At 43.1% G+C, this 18,448-nt stretch overlaps 2 protein-coding genes across 2 annotated transcripts in view; one reads left to right on the top strand and one right to left on the bottom strand.

Moving 5' to 3' along the window:
* Positions 1-302: 302 nt before the first annotated feature.
* Positions 303-16,290, top strand: Tango10 (transport and golgi organization 10). Its single transcript, XM_065230015.1, has 5 exons — positions 303-595; positions 664-1,247; positions 1,309-1,727; positions 1,788-1,963; positions 15,626-16,290. The coding sequence occupies exons 1-5, from the start codon at positions 557-559 to the stop codon at positions 15,887-15,889; spliced, it is 1,482 nt and encodes a 493-aa protein (XP_065086087.1). The 5' UTR covers positions 303-556; the 3' UTR covers positions 15,890-16,290.
* A 542-nt stretch (positions 16,291-16,832) lies between these two features.
* LOC135708064 (synaptic vesicle glycoprotein 2C) overlaps positions 16,833-18,448 on the bottom strand; it is a 54,856-nt gene continuing 53,240 nt past the window's right edge. Inside the window, exon 8 of the mRNA XM_065230011.1 lies at positions 16,833-17,475. Within this exon, the coding sequence (XP_065086083.1) occupies positions 17,438-17,475 (38 nt within the window). The 3' untranslated portion in view covers positions 16,833-17,437. The remainder of the gene's footprint in view (positions 17,476-18,448) is intronic.

Here is an 18,448-nt window from a genome sequence, read left to right as displayed (position 1 = left end):
TGAATGAAATTCTACATAATTTCATCGCTTTATTATATTTTCTGAGATTGTGAAACTTAACAATGATTTATCATTTCGAAATGATTTAAAATTTCATAAACAAGCATTAATAGCAGAAACTGCATAGAAAGTCCCCGGCACACTGATGGGTAGTTTGGTCCACCCAAGGTTCGTCATGATTGTTTTTGCGTCGCCACTTTTTCAGCTCCCATTCTTTGTTTACAACTGTGCTGTTGTTGTTGCTGGTGAATTTCCTACGCTGTCAAACTAGGACCAAAAAGATCACAAAATTAGGAAAAACTTCACATTTCGTGCGTGTTTCCAGTTTAGTGCAAAATTAATTGAAAATATCGGTTTTTCATGTAAAAATTGGGTGTATAACCGTTTCCGGGCAGTTTTTATTGTGGCATCTAATCAAACTACACATCAGAAGAAGCTCGTTTAGTGTAGAAGTTTCCTGAAGAAGAATCGTGAAAATATGTCGTGATTTCGTGCTAGTGCATAAGTTTATAAACTGTTTACAAACGTTTGTGTGTAAATCTAAACGAAACACAGAATGGAGGAGCAAATAAGTCAGGATTCGAGCGATGTGGAGGTATGTATTCAGAATAGTGTCTGTCTTATCAACGAGACCCTCATGTCTGGCTCCTTTTCGTTTCACAGATGAACAACTCCAAGGGGGTCCTGCTGAAGATAGCAAACCTCTATGCGGAGCAGTTGATGTCCGATGTCTGTCTGGTGGTGGGGGACAATCGCTACCCAGCGCACCGGGTGATTCTATGTGCCAGCAGCGATGTGTTCCAGGTTATGCTCATGAATCCGGAATGGAACGAGTGTCGCGAGAGTGTCATCGAACTGAAGGAGGACCCAATGTGTTCGATGGTTTTCCCCCAGTTTCTCAAGTACCTGTACGTGGGACAGATTAAGGTTTCAATTCAAACGGTGATGCCAATGCTAGAGCTGGCGGACAAGTACAACATCAAAGATTTGGTCGAACTTTGCGTGGATTACATGATGAAACATGTGGCCAAGGCGGCCACCCAGGGCTACATGGTGTCGTGGTTTCAGTACACAATCTTGCTGGGGAGCAGCCATAAGGAGCTAACGCAGGCGCTGCAGAAATTTCTGAAATGGAATCTGGATATCATTTCGGAATCGAACGACTTCAACGAACTCTGTGGGATGATCCTGGTGACGCTGCTGAAGCAAAGCGATCTCGTGGTACAGAGCGAGTTCACGCTTTTCGGGTAAGATATCCTTGCATTTTAACCCAGCTCAGAAATTACATAAGCAAAATCCAACTTCCAGATACCTTGAGAAGTGGCTCCTGTACAAGAAGGACCAACTGGACAAGGAACCGGACATGTCGGATGAAGAACGCCAGTTCGAGCTAGTCAGTACGATCGAGGCCGTGTTTGTGCACGTGCGCTTCGCGATGATGTCCCCGTCGGAGCTGGCCAAAATTCTGGTCAGCCCGATCTTTCAGTCCCACAAGGAGTTCTTCGTCGAACGCGTTGCCATCGGTATGAGCTACCACTCGGGGCAGGACGATCGGATCCGGACGATTCGGGCGCAGGAAAACGGCTCTCTTCAGTTTACGCCCCGGCTCTATACCACCGACGTTTGGGGCCTTAGCATGACGATCAACGAGTTCGAGCAGATCAACAACTATCAGAACTTTGTGGCGTGCTTTTTCTCACAGAAGCATCTGTCCGAATACCATGAAGGTAGGTTCCTAAAGGACTTGCTTTATGTGAAGCTAATTCATTGGGGATTTTTGTTTTTAGAGCAAAGCGTTGCATGGGAAATTGAGTTCTTCCCGCGGGGCGTGCGGTACAATCGAGCCATGCTGATAGGGGTGTTCAATGTGCCAGTCAATACGGAGATTCCCGAATCGATCATAAGGACCGTGCGGTTGAAGGTTCTCTGCCAGGAACGACTCGAGGAGGATCGGAGGTTTAGGGTGAGTTTTTATTCTCTGGTTAATTATTTGAAGCTTAGGTAGTGGAAGAATCGTCTCTGCTGATTTTGATATTTAGGATAAAGTATTTAGGTATTTAAAATTTTCCTGTCAAGACATGGTATAATTTTTAAAACTTTTTCAGACGCAATAACATTGCCATTGCTCAAGCAGATACATTTGTGAAAACAATTGAGCTTTCATTTCCTGAAGAACTCAGGAAGGTTCATAGGACTTCTAGGGGAATTTAAGATTATTTCTCAGAGAAAATCATGGGACTTGCCGAGGAAGGCCATTTGTCTTCAAGGGAAATTTCATTCGGTGGACTTTCACTCGAAGTGCTGTGGACTTTCTCTCGAAGTCCTGTGGATTTTCTCTCGAAGTCCAGTCGATTTTCTCTCGAAGTCCTGTTGACTTTCTCTCGAAATCCTGTGGAATTTCTCTCGAAATTCTGTGGACTTTCTCTCGAAATTCTGTGGACTTCCTCTCGAAATTCTGTGGACTTCCTCTCGAAGTTCTGTGGACTAACTCGTGAAGTCCTGTGGACTTTCTCTCGAATTCCTGTGGACTTTTTCTGGAAGTTTGTGGACTTTCTCTCGAAATTCTGTGGACTTCCTCTCGAAGTCCTTTGGACTTTCTCTCGAAGTACTATGGACTTTCGTCGAAGTCCTGTGGACTTTCTCTCGAAGTCCTGTGGATTTTCTCTCGAAGTCCTGTGGACTTTCTTTCGAAGTCCTGTTGACTTTTTCTCGAAGTCCTGTCGACTTTCTCTCGAAGTCCTGTGGACTTTCTCTCGAAGTGCTGTGGACTTTCTCTCGAAGTCCTGTGGACTTTCTCTCGAAGTCCTGTGGACTTTCTCTCAAAGTCCTGTGGACTTTCTCTCGAAATTCTGTGGACTTCCTCTCGAAGTTCTGTGGACTTCCTCTCGAAGTTCTGTGGACTAACTCGCGAAGTCCTGTGGACTATCTCTCGAAGTCCTGTGGACTTTCTCTCGAAGTCCTGTGGACTTTCTCTCGAAATTCTGTAGACTTCCTCTCGAAATTCTGTGGACTTCCTCTCGAAGTTCTGTGGACTAACTCGCGAAGTCCTGTGGATTTTCTCTCGAAGTCCTGTGGACTTTCTCTCGAAGTCCTGTGGACTTTCTCTCGAAGTCCTGTGGACTTTCTCTCGAAGTCCTGTGGACTTTCTCTCGAAATTCTGTAGACTTCCTCTCGAAATTCTGTGGACTTCCTCTCGAAGTTCTGTGGACTAACTCGTGAAGTCCTGTGGATTTTCTCTCGAAGTCCTGTGGACTTTCTCTCGAAGTCCTGTGGAGTTTCTCTCGAAGTCCTGTGGACTTTATCTCAAAGTCCTGTGGACTTTCTCTCGAAGTCCTGTGGACTTTCTCTCGAAGTCCTGTGGACTTTCTCTCGAAGTCCTGTGGACTTTCTCTCGAAGTCCTGTGGACTTTCTCTCGAAATTCTGTGGACTTCCTCTCGAAATCCTGTGGACTTCCTCTCGAAGTTCTGTGGACTAACTCGCGAAGTCCTGTGGACTAACTCGCGAAGTCCTGTGGACTTTCTCTCGAAGTCCTGTGGATTTTCTCTCGAAGTCCTGTGGACTTTCTTTCGAAGTCCTGTGGACTTTCTCTCGAAATTCTGCAGACTTCCTCTCGAAATTCTGTGGACTTCCTCTCGAAGTTCTGTGGACTAACTCGCGAAGTCCTGTGGATTTTCTCTCGAAGTCCTGTGGACTTTCTCTCGAAGTCCTGTGGACTTTCTCTCGAAGTCCTGTGGACTTTCTCTCGAAGTCCTGTGGACTTTCTCTCGAAATTCTGTAGACTTCCTCTCGAAATTCTGTGGACTTCCTCTCGAAGTTCTGTGGACTAACTCGTGAAGTCCTGTGGATTTTCTCTCGAAGTCCTGTGGACTTTCTCTCGAAGTCCTGTGGACTTTCTCTCGAAGTCCTGTGGACTTTATCTCAAAGTCCTGTGGACTTTCTCTCGAAGTCCTGTGGACTTTCTCTCGAAGTCCTGTGGACTTTCTCTCGAAGTCCTGTGGACTTTCTCTCGAAGTCCTGTGGACTTTCTCTCGAAATTCTGTGGACTTCCTCTCGAAATCCTGTGGACTTCCTCTCGAAGTTCTGTGGACTAACTCGCGAAGTCCTGTGGACTAACTCGCGAAGTCCTGTGGACTTTCTCTCGAAGTCCTGTGGATTTTCTCTCGAAGTCCTGTGGACTTTCTTTCGAAGTCCTGTGGACTTTCTCTCGAAATTCTGCAGACTTCCTCTCGAAATTCTGTGGACTTCCTCTCGAAGTTCTCTGGACTAACTCGCGAAGTCCTGTGGACTTTCTCTCGAAGTCCTGTGGACTTTCTCTCGAAGTCCTGTGGACTTTCTCTCGAAGTCCTGTGGACTTTCTCTCGAAGTCCTGTGGACTTTCTCTCGAAGTCCTGTGGACTTTCTCTCGAAGTCCTGTGGACTTTCTCTCGAAGTCCTGTGGACTTTCTCTCGAAGTTTTAAAAAAAGGCCGGAAATATTGTTAATTTCCTTCAATATTGGTATTTCCTATTTCAGAAAAAAGTGGAAAATACTGAAAAATACACTTCAATATGTATATTTTTGGAATCGGGATGACGTCTCGAGACCGAAAATCGATATCCAGCGCCATCTTGAAATCCAAGATGGCGGCTTCCGATTTCAGAAAAAGTAGGAAATACTGCTAAATACACTTCAATATGTATATTTTTGGAATCGGGATGACGTCTCAAGACCGAAAATCGATATTCAGCGCCATCTTGAAATCCAAGATGGCGGCTTCCAATTTTAGAAAAAGTGGGAAATACTGCCACTCAATATGTATATTGTATATTTTTGGAATCGGGATGACGTCTCGAGACCGAAAATCGATATCCAGCGCCTTCTTGAAATCCAAGATGGCGGCTTCCGATTTCAGAAAAGTGGGAAATACTGCGAAATACACTTGAATATGTATATTTTCGGAATCGGGATGACGTCTAGAGACCAAAAATCGACATCCAGCGCCATCTTGAAATCCAATATGGCGGCTGCCGATTTCAGAAAAAGTGGGAAATACTGCAAAATACACTTCAATATGTATATTTTTGGAATCGGGATGACGTCTCAAGACCGAAAATCGATATCCAGCGCCATCTTGAAATCCAAGATGGCGGTTTCCAATTTCAGAAAAAAGTGGGAAATACTGCAAAATACACTTCAATATGTATATTTTTGAAATCGGGATGACGTCTAGAGACCAAAAATCGATATCCAGCGCCATCTTGAAATCCAATATGGCGGCTGCCGATTTCAGAAAAAGTGGGAAATACTGCAAAATACACTTCAATATGTATATTTTTGGAATCGGGATGACGTCTCGAGACCAAAAATCGATATGTAGCGCCATCTTGAAATCCAAGATGGCAGCTTCCGATTTCAGAAAAAGTAGGAAATACTGCCAAATACACTTCAATATGTATATGTTTGGAATCGGGATGACGTCTAGAGACCAAAAATCGATATCCAGCGCCATCTTGAAATCCAATATGGCGGCTTCCAATATCAGAAAAAGTGGGAAATACTGCAAAATACACTTCAATATGTATATTTTTGAAATCGGGATGACGCCTAGAGACCAAAAATCGATATCCAGCGCCATCTTGAAATCCAAGATGGCGGCTTCCAATTTCAGAAAAAGTGGGAAATACTGCCAAATACATTTCAATATGTATATTTTTGGAATCGGGATGACGTCTTGAGACCGAAAATCGATATCCAGCGCCATGTTGAAATCCAAGATGGCGGCTGACAATATCAGAAAAAGTGGGAAATACTGCTAAATACCCTTCAATATGGGTATTTCCGGAATCGGGATGACGTCTTCAGACCGAAAATCGATGTCCGACGCCATTGTTTAATCCAACATGGTGGCTCTCAGATTCTGAAAAACTGTCATACACTCTACAATATGTATGGGTATTTACGGAACGGGTTCGACGAAAATATATGTCTGACACTATTTTGTAATCCAATATGGTGGCTCTCAGATTCAGAAACACTATCATATTTGGGTATTTTCGGAACAAGTACTACGCGTACATCCCGAAAATCGAGGTCTGACGCCAGTTTTGAATCCAAGATGGTGGTAAGTGACTTCAGAAAAAACTGTCAAATACCCTATAATATGGATATTTTCGGAACTGGGTCGACGTGTTCATCCCAAAAATTGATGTCTGACGCCATTTTGGAATCGAAGATGGCGGCCGTTGTTTTCTGAAAAGCTGTCAAATTCTACGATATGGATATTTTTGGTACAGGACGCGTGTATGATGCCGAAAACCGATGTCCGATACCATTTTGAAATCCAAGATGGTGGCGCTCAGATTCGGAAAAACTGCTAAATACCCTACATCATGGGTATTTTCGGAACAAAACTACAATTTATGTCCAACACCATTTTGTAATGCAAGATGGTGGCCATTGACTTTAGAAAAACTGTCAAATACCCAATAATATAGATTTTTGAGATGACATATAGATGCCGAATATCAATGTCCGATACCATTTTGAAATCCAGGATGGCGGCTTCCGGTTTCAGAAAAGATATAAATACAGTCAAATAACCTTCAATATGAGTATTTTTGGAAAAGGAATGATGTCTAGATAATTACATCTAGAAATTGAAAATGAGTTACCTGAAATCCAAAATGGCAGCTACAGGATACAGGAAAAGTTGGAAATACTGTCAAATACACATGAATGTGGGTATTTTGGGATTCGCGGTGGTAACTACGAATTAGCAATTACTGAATTCCAAGATGGCAGCTTCTAGTTGCAGATAAACTGGATAGTAATGTTAAATACCCCCACAATATGGGTATATTTTGAATGGGGACGATATGTAGAGGCTCAAAATCGATGTCCGACTGTCAAATACCCTTCACTAGACGGAAAATTGATGGCGGACGCCATTTCGGCATTCCAATTTTCGGCATCTGTACGTCGTCTTTGAGCCGAAAATATCCATATTGTAAAGTATTTTACAGTTTTTCCCACTTATCGGCAGCCACCATCTTTGATTTCAAAATGGCACTGGAAATCGATTTGCGGTCTCAGGACGTCATTACGATTCCGAAAATATACATATTGAAGGGTATTTGGCAGTATTTCCCACTTTTTCTGCAATTGGAAACCGCCATCTTGGATTTCAAAATGGCATCGGAAATCGATTAACGGGTTTTAGACGTCATCCCTGCCGAAGGGTATTTGGAAGTTTTTTTTCCACTTTTCCTGAAATTGGAAGCCACCATCTTGGATTTCAAGATGGCGCTGAATATCGATATTCGGTCTCTAGAGGTCATCCCGATTCCAAAAATATACATATTGAAGGGTATTTGGCAGTATTTCCCACTTTTTCTGAAATCGGAAGCCGCCATCTTGGATTTCAAAATGGCGTCGTAAATCGATTAACGGGTTTTAGACGTCATCCCTATTCCAAAAATACCCATATTGAAGGCCGAAGGGTATTTGGAAATTTTTTTTTCCACTTTTTCTGATATCGGAAGCCGCCATCTTTTATTTCAAGATGGCCGAAAATCGATGTTCAGCGCCATCTTGAAATTAAAGATGGCGCTGGACAACGATTTTCGGTCTTGAGACGTCATCCCGATTCCGAAAATATTGAAGTGTATTTGGCAGTATTTCCCACTTTTGCTGAAATTGGAAGCCGCCATTTTGGATTTCAAGATGGTGCTGGATATCGATCTGTGGTCTCTAGAGGTCATCCCGATTCCAAAAATATACATATTGAAGGGTATTTGGTAGTATTTCCCACATTTTCTGAAATCGGTAGCCGCCATCTTTGATTCCCAGATGGCGCTGGACGTCAATTTTCGGTCTCTAGACGTCATCCCGATTCCGAAAATATACATATTGAAGGGTATTTGGCAGTATTTCCCACTTTTTTTTAAACCGGACGCCGCCATCTTGGATTCCAAACATCGATTTTCGGCAGCTTTCAGTTGTGTCCGTTCCAAAAATACCCATCACTGCAAACACGAAGCCCAGCGCTAAGATTCAAGCTACTTCGAGTCAGAGGTGAAATCACGTCAAAACAACACAATTCCAGTTATTTCTATCTTGTTATGTCTCGCGTCCAAAGCGACATCCATTTATTAGAAAACGACCAGCGGCAGTTTTGTCGCGACAGAATGGAAGAATGACATGACAGACTTTTTTCGTCAATAACCATTTCGGCAGTTTCCGTCAATCTTGTCGTCCGACGTACGTGAAACAACTAAGTCATTCTGGAAAACGGCACGCAACAGATGTTTCGTGTCCAAATGAGAGAAAGACAAGAATAGAAAATGTTTCGTCGAGAGACAGCCCAGTAGATCAGTCTTTCAAGCAGAATTTTGTTGCATCGTGCTTGTCAGATGAGCGTAGACTTTTTGTTGTTGTCGTTGTTACATAGTTTATCGTCATGAGGTTGACAATTCCCAAGCCTGCGTGGGAATGTCCCGGTGGACCGTCAAAAGGATTTTAGACCGAGAAAAGAAAGAACAACACTATCCGTGAAGGTGGCCACAGGTCGTCCGAGGTCAGCTCGGGTTCCGAGGGTTATCGCTGCTATCAAAAGAAAGATTCGGGTGAATCCAGTGCGTTCAATAAGGAAAATGGCAAAGGAACACGGGATCAGTGATTTTACGGTACGGAAGATTGCGGGGCGAAGTCGAGGGCACGGAAATAAACTCACATGATTACCAACCGCATCCGGGAGCTACTAGTCGAGCGATGCAAGAAAATCTTGAACTTCCTTAAGCGAAAAAATCCGGTAATCCTGTTCACCGACGAGAGCATGTTTACCGTCGATCCCGTATCAAATTCCAGAACCGACCGGTATATTAGTTCTCTTCCGGTAAAAGACGTGGCCGACGAGCACAAGAACGTGTATCTGACCAAGCATCCTGCTAGCGTTATAGTGTTTGGATTGGTGGCTTCCGATGGCAAAAAAAAATGGACCCGGTGTTCATTCCAGAAGGCGACAAGGTCAACACGGAGGCCTACATCGAGATTTTAAGTAAGTATGTTCTTCCATGGATCAAACAACAGTACGGTCCGAAGCCAAATGTTGTATTTCAACAACATGGGGCTCCGTGCGGCACACCTCGAACCGCACTCAGAAGTGATAGCAGGAACATCTTCCGTTCTGGGCAAAGGATATGTGGCCGCCATCCAGCCCCGATCTTAATCCGCTGGATTACTCAATATGGCGCGTCATGAAGGCCAAGGCCTGTTCTTGATTCCACGTTCTGCTAGCGAATGAGCAACATCAGGGTCTGTTGTCTCGTCACATGGCATTGCATTGAAAGTATTTTTTCACCGCGAAAAGTTTTTTATTTGCAAGTAGTTTTGTGCCTTAGGTGACTCGCGCATTTCGGAAGGAAGCAGCCGATCCTGGCGAAGCCTACGGTCGGTCTGTTCAACTTTAACCCGCTTCGACGATATCGAAATTCTTGCCGCATCATTAGCCATAGTTAGCAGCAAGAACGGTTAAACAGTGGCAATCACACGGACTGGAAACAATAACCAGCAGAAAGCAGTGAGCCACCGCACGGACGGTGTGTACGACCGGCATCTATTGTGGCAGAGCAGCAACAGTATAAGCAGTAGAAACGGTAAGGGCAAATAATAGCACGTATCTGTTTTTTGTATACCCATTCCTCTGACTGTTTGCTTGTGAATCGTCTGTCTCTCCCCCAGTGGAATCGTTCCACATAGGGTGGTTCTTTAATAAAAAATTAATTACTTCTTAACGAAAGTTTTCTATTTCGTATGGATGAAGGACAGGGGGGCGTCAAGCCTCCCAATGATAAAGTAAGAAAGCGTCATTACCAGGCGTCTTCTGCTTCGCCTTGGGTTGTCTACTTTCGGCAGAAAGAGAAAGCCCTAAACTTCTTAGGGATTAAAAGAACGTTGACGCGTCGTTTCCCGGGGACCGAATTTCATCAGGTCAATCGGAGCAAACTGCGTATAACTGCACTCACATATAAAGTCGCAAATGACATTGCTGACGACGAGGGTTATAATGAAGAGTATTACGTCTACATCCCATCTCGAGATGTGGAGATAGACGGCGTGGTCTCTGCAGTGAGCCTGACGTGTGATGACGTCATGGAAGGTATGGGGCGCCTTCAAAATGCTGCTACATCTACCGTGGACGTTTTGCGTTGCAGGATATTGTATTCAGCGACCACGGTAGATGGTCAAAAGACTTATTCCCCTTCAGGCTCACTGCAGGTGTCTTTCGCTGGATCGGTTCTCCCAAAGTTCTTAGAAATTGAAAATGTTTTTTTCCCGGTGCCACTTTTTGTACCAAGGGTATATAATTGTACCAACTGCAAAAAGTTGGGACACACAGCTGCTTTTTGTGACAACAAGCCCCGTTGTGGCAAATGTAGCCAAGACCACATGGAGGGTGCTTGCCAACAGGAAGCAACTAAATGTGCTTACTGTGGCAAAGAACCTCTTCATGCTTTGCAGGACTGCCCCGCGTACAAGAAGCGTACCAACAATGTGAAGCGTTCAATAAAAGAACGCTCCAAGCTGACGTTTGCAGAAATGGTTAAGTTGCAAAATGGAACCTCTGCTTCGTTGGCATCAGCCGCTCAAAATGAAAACACTTTTGAGATTTTGTCTTCCGATGAACTGGACTCTGACATAGCAGATGAGAGTGAGTCTCCGGAGGTACACGCCCCCGGTAAAAGGAAGCCGACTAGCTCCCCGGGAGTGCGCCGGAAAAAAAAAATAAAACCACTCTCAAAAGCATGCAAAAATCTGAAGGTAGCGGGGATTCATTGAAAAAGCCGAACAAATCGGTAATTGCTGCTCCATCTGATCCTTGCTGCAGCTTTTCCACCCCGCCGCTACCTAATAAAGGTAATCGTAAGAGATTACCAAAAATAAACACCACGTCTACTCGCAATTCAAAGAAAACTCTCCCGTCCAAGCGAGGAAAGATTAAATTTAAGGACATTGTGGATAATATTTTGAATGCCCTCGGCTTTCCCGACGAATCGCCACTTCGAGGGCTTATTGACCTGCTTGTTCCTATAGTCGGAAACTACTTCAAGCAATTGACTGCATCATGGCCCCTCATTGGTGAATTCATATCTTTCGATGGATAATTCGTCGAGTGAGGATCAAGATATGATCACTTTATTACAATGGAACTGTCGTAGTTTAATACCTAAATTAGACTCGTTCAAGTATTTGATTCACAATTCTGATTGTGATATATTTGCACTCTGTGAAACTTGGCTTTCTTCTGAAGATGAACTAAACTTCCACGATTTTAACATTATCCGCCTGGACCGAGATGATTCATATGGTGGCGTACTTTTGGGGATCAAAAAGTGCTACTCCTTCTATAAAATCTCAATCCCAATAATTTTAGGCATTAAAATTGTCGCTTGCCAAATAAATGTGAAGAACAAAGATCTTTGCATAGCTTCTGTATATGTCCCTCCAAGGACTTCCATAAACCGCCGTCAGCTTTGGAGTTCAGTTAATATCCTTCCATCTCCAGTTCTAATACTGGGCGATATGAACTCACACGGTACTGGTTGGGGCGAATCATACGATGACAATAGAGCGGGTATTTTCTATGATTTGTGCGACGATTTCAACTTGACTATCTTGAACACTGGTGAAGCAACACGTATAGCAAACCCTCCTGCTCGAGAGAGCCGTCTTGACATTTCTTTGTGCTCTAACTCACTATCATTAGATTGTCTGTGGAAGGTTATCAATGATCCCCATGGTAGTGATCACTTGCCAATTATTATTTCAATCAAAAGTGGTCGTCTAAAAACAGATCAGTCAATTCAAGTTCCTTTTGACCTCACGAGGAACATTGATTGGCAAAAATTTGTATCGGTGGTAACTCTTGGTATTGATTCTACCGATCCTCTACCACCACTGGAAGAGTATCGTTTCTTTACCGAGCTAATCTACAAAAAGCGCATTAGAAGCTCAGAAACGACGTGTTCCAAGTGCATCCCTCAAAAGAAGACCCGCCACCCCTGGATGGGATGACGAATGCACAAAGTTGTATCTTGAGAAATCCGATGCCTTTAAAGATTATCGTAGACATGAAAGATCTGAGTTTTTTGAAAAGTATCTAAAGCTTGAAAAAAAGCTTAAAAACTTACTAAAAGCAAAGAAACGAAATTACTGGCGTACTTTTATCGAGGGACTTTCTAGAGAAACCTCGATGACAACGCTTTGGAAAAAGGCTCGCTATATGCGAAACCGCTCATCTTCCAATGAGAGTGAAGAATACTCCTCCCAATGGATATTCGACTTCGCTAAAAAGGTTTGTCCAGATTCTGTTCCAGCACAACCAACTTTACGGGATACAGTCCGAAGTAACGGTTCTCTGGATGAACCATTCACGATACTGGAATTTTCAATGGCACTTCTTTCATCGAATAACTCTGCTCCGGGAAGCGATATGATCAAATTCGACCTTCTAAAAAACCTCCCCGATATCGCTAAAAGACGATTACTTAACCTATATAATTCATTTATGGAATTCAATATAGTTCCACCAGCATGGAGACAGGTTAAAGTAATAGCTATTCAAAAGCCTGGGAAACCAGCGTCTGATCACAATTCTTACCGTCCGATCTCTATGTTATCATGCCTGAGGAAATTATTAGAAAAAATGATCCTATTAAGACTTGACCATTGGGTTGAATCAAACAATCTACTTTCAAATACGCAATTTGGTTTCCGGAAGAGTAAAGGAACAAACGATTGTCTAGCGATGCTTTCATCTGATATTCAACTGGCCTTTGCGCACAAGGAGCAATTGGCTTCAGTCTTTTTGGATATTAAGGGCGCATTTGATTCGGTTTCCATAGACATACTGTCAGACAATTTGCACAGTAGTGGATTACCCGGTATTTTGAATATTTTTTTGTATAATTTGCTGTCAGAAAAACAAATGACCTTCAATCTAGGTCAACTGACAACTTCTAGAATTAGCTACATGGGCTTACCCCAAGGTTCATGTTTAAGTCCCTTACTTTATAATTTCTATGTCAAAGATATTGATAACTGCTTAGATAATCTATGCACGCTTAGACAGCTTGCAGACAATGCCGTGGTTTCCATGAGAGGTCCACGTGCGGAAATCTTGCAAAGACCATTGCAAAATTCCCTAAATAATCTGTCTTTCTGGGCAAGAAATTTAGGGATCGAGTTTTCACCGCAAAAAACTGAATTGGTAGTGTTTACAAGGAAGCAGTTTCCAGCCCAACTGCGTCTAAATCTTTTGGGCAGAGACATTACCCAATCTTTAACCTTCAAATACCTTGGAGTCTGGTTTGATTCAAAATGCACTTGGGGTACCCATATTACGTATTTGAAACAAAAGTGTCAACAAAGGATCAACTTTCTACGATCAATTTCCGGGACATGGTGGGGTGCTCACCCGGAAGACCTCATTAAACTATATAAAACGACTATTCTTTCAGTTCTTGAGTATGGCTCTTTTTGCTTCCACTCGGCAAGAAAAAGCCGCCTAATCAAATTGGAACGTATTCAATATCGTTGTTTACGTATTGCCCTTGGCTGTATGCATTCAACACACAATATGAGCCTAGAGGTCCTAGCGGGCGTAAAACCCCTGCAGAACCGTTTCTGGGAGCTCTCATTAAGAATATTGATTAAATGTAGTGTCAGTAACAACCTTGTGATTGAAAACTTCGAAGAAATGCTCGAATTGAGCATCCAGTCTAGATTCGTGCGAATCTATCTTAATTATATGTCATCGGATATTAGCCTTCCTTGCTATAACCCCTCTCGTGTATGCTTTACTAACTACAGTTCCCCCATTGACTATGATCTCTCCATGAAACAGGCTATTCAAGGAGTTCCAGATCAACTTCGACCTATCTCAATTCCCCGCATTTTTGCTGAAAAGTACCAACAAGTCAATTGCAATAGAAGATTTTTCACTGATGGATCACGCACTGATGGATCCACTGGCTTCGGCGTCTTTAATGAATACTCAACCGCCTTTCGGAAACTTCAGGAACCTTGTTCCTTTTATGTTGCTGAGCTAGCAGCAATCAACTTCGCATTGGGGATGATTTCCGATATGCCCATAGACCATTACTTCATCTTCTCGGATAGTCTCAGTTCGATTGAGGCTATTCGTTCGATGAAACAAGGTAGGCACTCATCTTATTTCGTTTCAAAGGTAAGGGAGCAGATGAGTTTGCTGGTCGAAAGATCATATATGATTACCTTTGTATGGGTCCCCTCACATTGCTCAATCCCAGGCAATGAGAAGGCAGACTCTCTCGCAAAGGTGGGCGCACAACAAGGCGAGATTTATGATAGAAGAATTTCACATGATGAATTTTTCCCACTAGTACGTCAGAGTTCTCTTTTAAGTTGGCAAAACGATTGGACAAATAATTCTCTTGGGCGGTGGTTACATTCCATTATTCCAAATGTTTCTTCGAGAGCGTGGTTCAAAGGTCTGGATGTAAGTCGGGGATTCATTCGAGTGATGTCAAGACTTATGTCCAACCACTACTCGCTAGACGCACATCTGTATAGAATAAACCTCGTTGACAGCAATATATGTAGGTGCAGAACCGGTTATGATGACATCGATCACGCAGTTTGGTATTGTCCGGGTAATGACGCCTCCAGAGCACGACTATTGGATACCCTAGTGGCCCGAGGTAGACAACCCTTCCGTGAAGTAAGAGATGTATTGGGAACACGTGATCTTCCCTACATGCAAGCGATCTACGAATTCCTTTGTTTGTCTGATGTTAGTTTGATGTGACTATCCCCTCCTTTCCAAACAATTTCCCGCCATTGTGTCCCAGTCTTATTATCCTCCTGTTCCTGTGCTACTTGCCCCTGCCCAGCCAGGATTTGGTCAACCGTCCGAGAGTAGTATCTGAAGGAGGCTTCAGAAACCAGTTTCCTACCTAGATCCTTCCAATTGAAATTGTTACCTATTAACCTCGAGCCCGCCACGAGTAATTGGTACCCAATACTAACCTAGAAATACTGCTATTTAAAATGTAAATCAAACATTACTGATTTTGGCTCCGCAAAGTGTCACACACGACTGAGCCTAGTAAATAAACGAACTAGTTAAAAAAAGGCCTGTTCTAAACGCCACCCGAGTACAGCAAGTCTCAGACAAACATTGACCCCTACCTGGAGAGAAATGGATCCAGACTACATTATTAGAACCTGCCGTGCATTCCGGAAGCGTGTGGAGGCCGTAATTGCAGCAAGTGGAAACTCGATCGATGATTAACATAGTTTAAGACTCTGATAAATATCCCCCCTTTAAATAAATAAAAAAACTCGAAAAGGAAATTTTTGAGATTTTTTTTTTAATTTTGACATTGCTCAATAGTGCAAACATTATCACGCATACGGTACTGCCGGCAATACTGAACAATTGAATATTAAAACAGGTTAAAACGAATGTCACCCGATATTTTTTTTCGGATGATCTTAGCATCTCAGGCATTTTCCAGGCCCTTCACTAAAAGCTAAACCTAACGATCACACTACTTCGAACTTTACTCATTCGCCCTTCGTTGCTTTCCCATTTCTCCCACCCAGATCGGCGTCCTGATCAGCGGCGTCCAGAACCGGATCACCCACATCCGGACGTGCCACGTGCGGACGGCGTACTTCTCCAACGACTTCCGGGTGTTGAACATCGACAATCTGATACCGTACGAGGAACTGCAGCTGAGTGCGGTCAACCTGAGCCCCCATCTGGTCGGCGAGAAGCGGGACACCATCCGGCTGCAGGTCATCATCGCCCCCCTCGGTGAATACGCTTGCACCGACATGCCGACGTTGGAGTTCAAAGACTTATAACGATAAGCGTCGTGGTACCTTATGGAGAGGACATGGTTCGGGCTTGATCCTGTAAGCTGTATTATCGGAAAGATCGCGGAACAAATCAAGCGTGATCCCCGGAAATGGGGGGGGAGAGATTGTTTTACTTGTAGTAGGTACCAGTAGCGAGGAAATCTTCGTTTCGTTGATCGATTTTTTAGTTTATCTAGCAATTAGGAGGTGAGAGCGAGCGGATGAAACTGCGTTGCTTTCCAGAAGTAATTGAAGCACTTAGCTGGAATAGGGCTAGCTTGGAAAACAAAAAAACCAATATACACAAATTGAATATATAGTTTACCAAAATAATATATGACGCAGGTTTACATCAGACATCATTGATTCATGTGCTAATATCTTTCACAAGTAATTATTAAAACTATCGGAAGAAGAAGTGTCCCCCCCGGTTGAAGGGGGGGTTAGAAGTTGATTTTATCCGAAAACCTTGTCTCAATTATACTGGAAATTGAACGGAGCGTCGTCGTTGGGTGCAGGCCGATCTTGGGAGCTGATATCCCCATTAACCATAATAAGGCATTTCCTACTTACGTACACGGCCGCCACCGAACCGGATGGATGCGCTAAAGTGCAGTTTTTTTTCAGTACAAGCACTGAACGCTCCGGTTTTTAATTAATTTTATTAGGAAAAGTGTAACTGTTTCCAATCGATTATTATGTCGGGAGTGAGCTGCTACATGCGTCCGTACGTTTGTTCAATCCTAACTGCTGCTGAGTGTTTCATTTCGTTTCGCTTCACTTTCTTCGGCTTGCGGTTGATCATAACAGCAGTAGCAGTAGCAGCAGCAGCTCGCGAGCCAATCAAACAAGGCTTTGGATATGTGCGTGCTGCGGGCATGGATGTATGTGATATCGATAAGAAACGAAGCATCTCTGCGAAGACTTGCTTTACTCGAAACATCTTACAGCTAAATGATGATTAGTTTTGATTTTGGCTTACGGTGACCATTCACTTTAAAAGTATCAATCTCTGCTCGTATTGAACGCTCTTTATACTACCCCCATCAACTGAGACCTCATAAATTTGATTAATGGCTTTGATCGAAACTAGCTGCTACGATGATGATGATGATGATGATGATCGCCAATGGTAAATGGCCCTCTGTGATAACAGCCGCGTGCTCGTAAAATAAAGTCGCTTAAAGTAAGTTGATTCGATGATGGCACTCTTTCCCTCTCCCACCTCCCTCCCATCAGCTTTGATCACACGCTAATCGACATCTACCTTTCACGGAGCTAATTATTTATGCAATTTTATTGGTTGATAATAGATGGGTTTCATCCATTCCGGCCGGCTGCTTTCCTTAGTAGCTAATAAATATGGATCCTTATTTTTCTATCACTGAGTTTTAGCTCCGTCGATGGGGGTTGATGGAGGTGGTAGTCTTTGCACGTACGGACCACTTTTTTTTGCCCCCTCTGCAGGGCTGTAAATTGGTTAAACGTATTGCTTGATGGCGATGAAAATGGCGACTCTGGAGGGCGATCCTGCATTCTTCAGATTGTGCTCCGTCACTTTCCCGGTAAGGTCGTTCCAATTAGAGCGCAAACTGGATTGGCGAACAAATGGGGAGAGAAAAAAGAGTGGAAAATTGGTTCAGTAGATGTAATGTGGATGGTATTTTATGGGAATCTTGTAAATCAATGCAAAACGAATTTAACTCAAAGAGTAAGTCTTTTTTACTCATTCGTATGGAGAAATTTTCTTAATGCGTAGGTTATTCATGCTCTTAAGTGAGTAAAAGTGACTCACTCTCTGAGTTAGTTTCGTTTTCAGTGTATACTATAAGTGACTGCTTTTTTTTTTTTTTTTTTTTTTTGTAATTACTTTATTTGTACAGGCTCAATCGAATAAACTTTACAGAGCCGAGTTATCCTTTGCGTTATACATTGTTACTGTCTTATATTTAAAGTTAAAGGAACTGGACCGAGTACTCGCGGTCGTCTCGAGGTTAGTGGAGATTTACAATTTTTTGGATGGGAAAAGGGAAGAAGGAGGTTTTAAATGTGGTTTACGATATAACTATTTAATTGATCCTAAAGCATGAAATTATTTCTATTCATCTTGAAAACAAACATTGAAAAAAAAAAACCCCCCAGACGTACAAAATACAAACTAAGCACAAGGTTAATCAAACTTACAATCTAAGGTTAATATCCTTAAAGTAAACATATATGAGTTTCATAAACTCCAGATCGCGTCTAGCCAAAATATCCCGAACTGGAACATTAGGTTGTCTACCTCGAGCCCGAAGGGAATCATAAAAATGTGATCTGACTCCACGATACTCCACACAAGACCAAAGGATGTGATCAGCGTCCTGGTAACCTTGTCCACATTCACAGAGATTGCTGTCTCCCAACCCCACACGGAACAAGTGAGCGTTTAGACAATAGTGATTGGACATGAGACGAGACATCACGCGTATGAAGTCTCGACTCAAGTCCAACCCTTTGAACCATGCAAACTTCGACACCTTAGGGATAATTGAATGTAGCCATCGTCCCAAGCTCCCTTCACTC

Source organism: Ochlerotatus camptorhynchus, unplaced genomic scaffold, assembly GCF_037179485.1.
Source record: "Ochlerotatus camptorhynchus isolate MF236.1 unplaced genomic scaffold, CSIRO-AGI_Acam_v1.1 ptg000325l, whole genome shotgun sequence".
NCBI lineage: Eukaryota > Metazoa > Arthropoda > Insecta > Diptera > Culicidae > Ochlerotatus > Ochlerotatus camptorhynchus.
This window is presented reverse-complemented; position numbering and strand designations above follow the sequence as displayed.

What these genes read in the sequence shown, in the direction of transcription:
- Tango10 (XM_065230015.1), top strand. Translation starts at nt 557, where the DNA reads ATGGAGGAGCAAATAAGTCAGGATTCGAGCGATGTGGAG. An exon ending in AGGATTCGAGCGATGTGGAG is followed by an intron (nt 596 to 663) that starts GTATGTATTCAG and finishes TTCGTTTCACAG; the next exon opens with ATGAACAACTCCAAGGGGGT. An exon ending in AGCGAGTTCACGCTTTTCGG is followed by an intron (nt 1,248 to 1,308) that starts GTAAGATATCCT and finishes TCCAACTTCCAG; the next exon opens with ATACCTTGAGAAGTGGCTCC.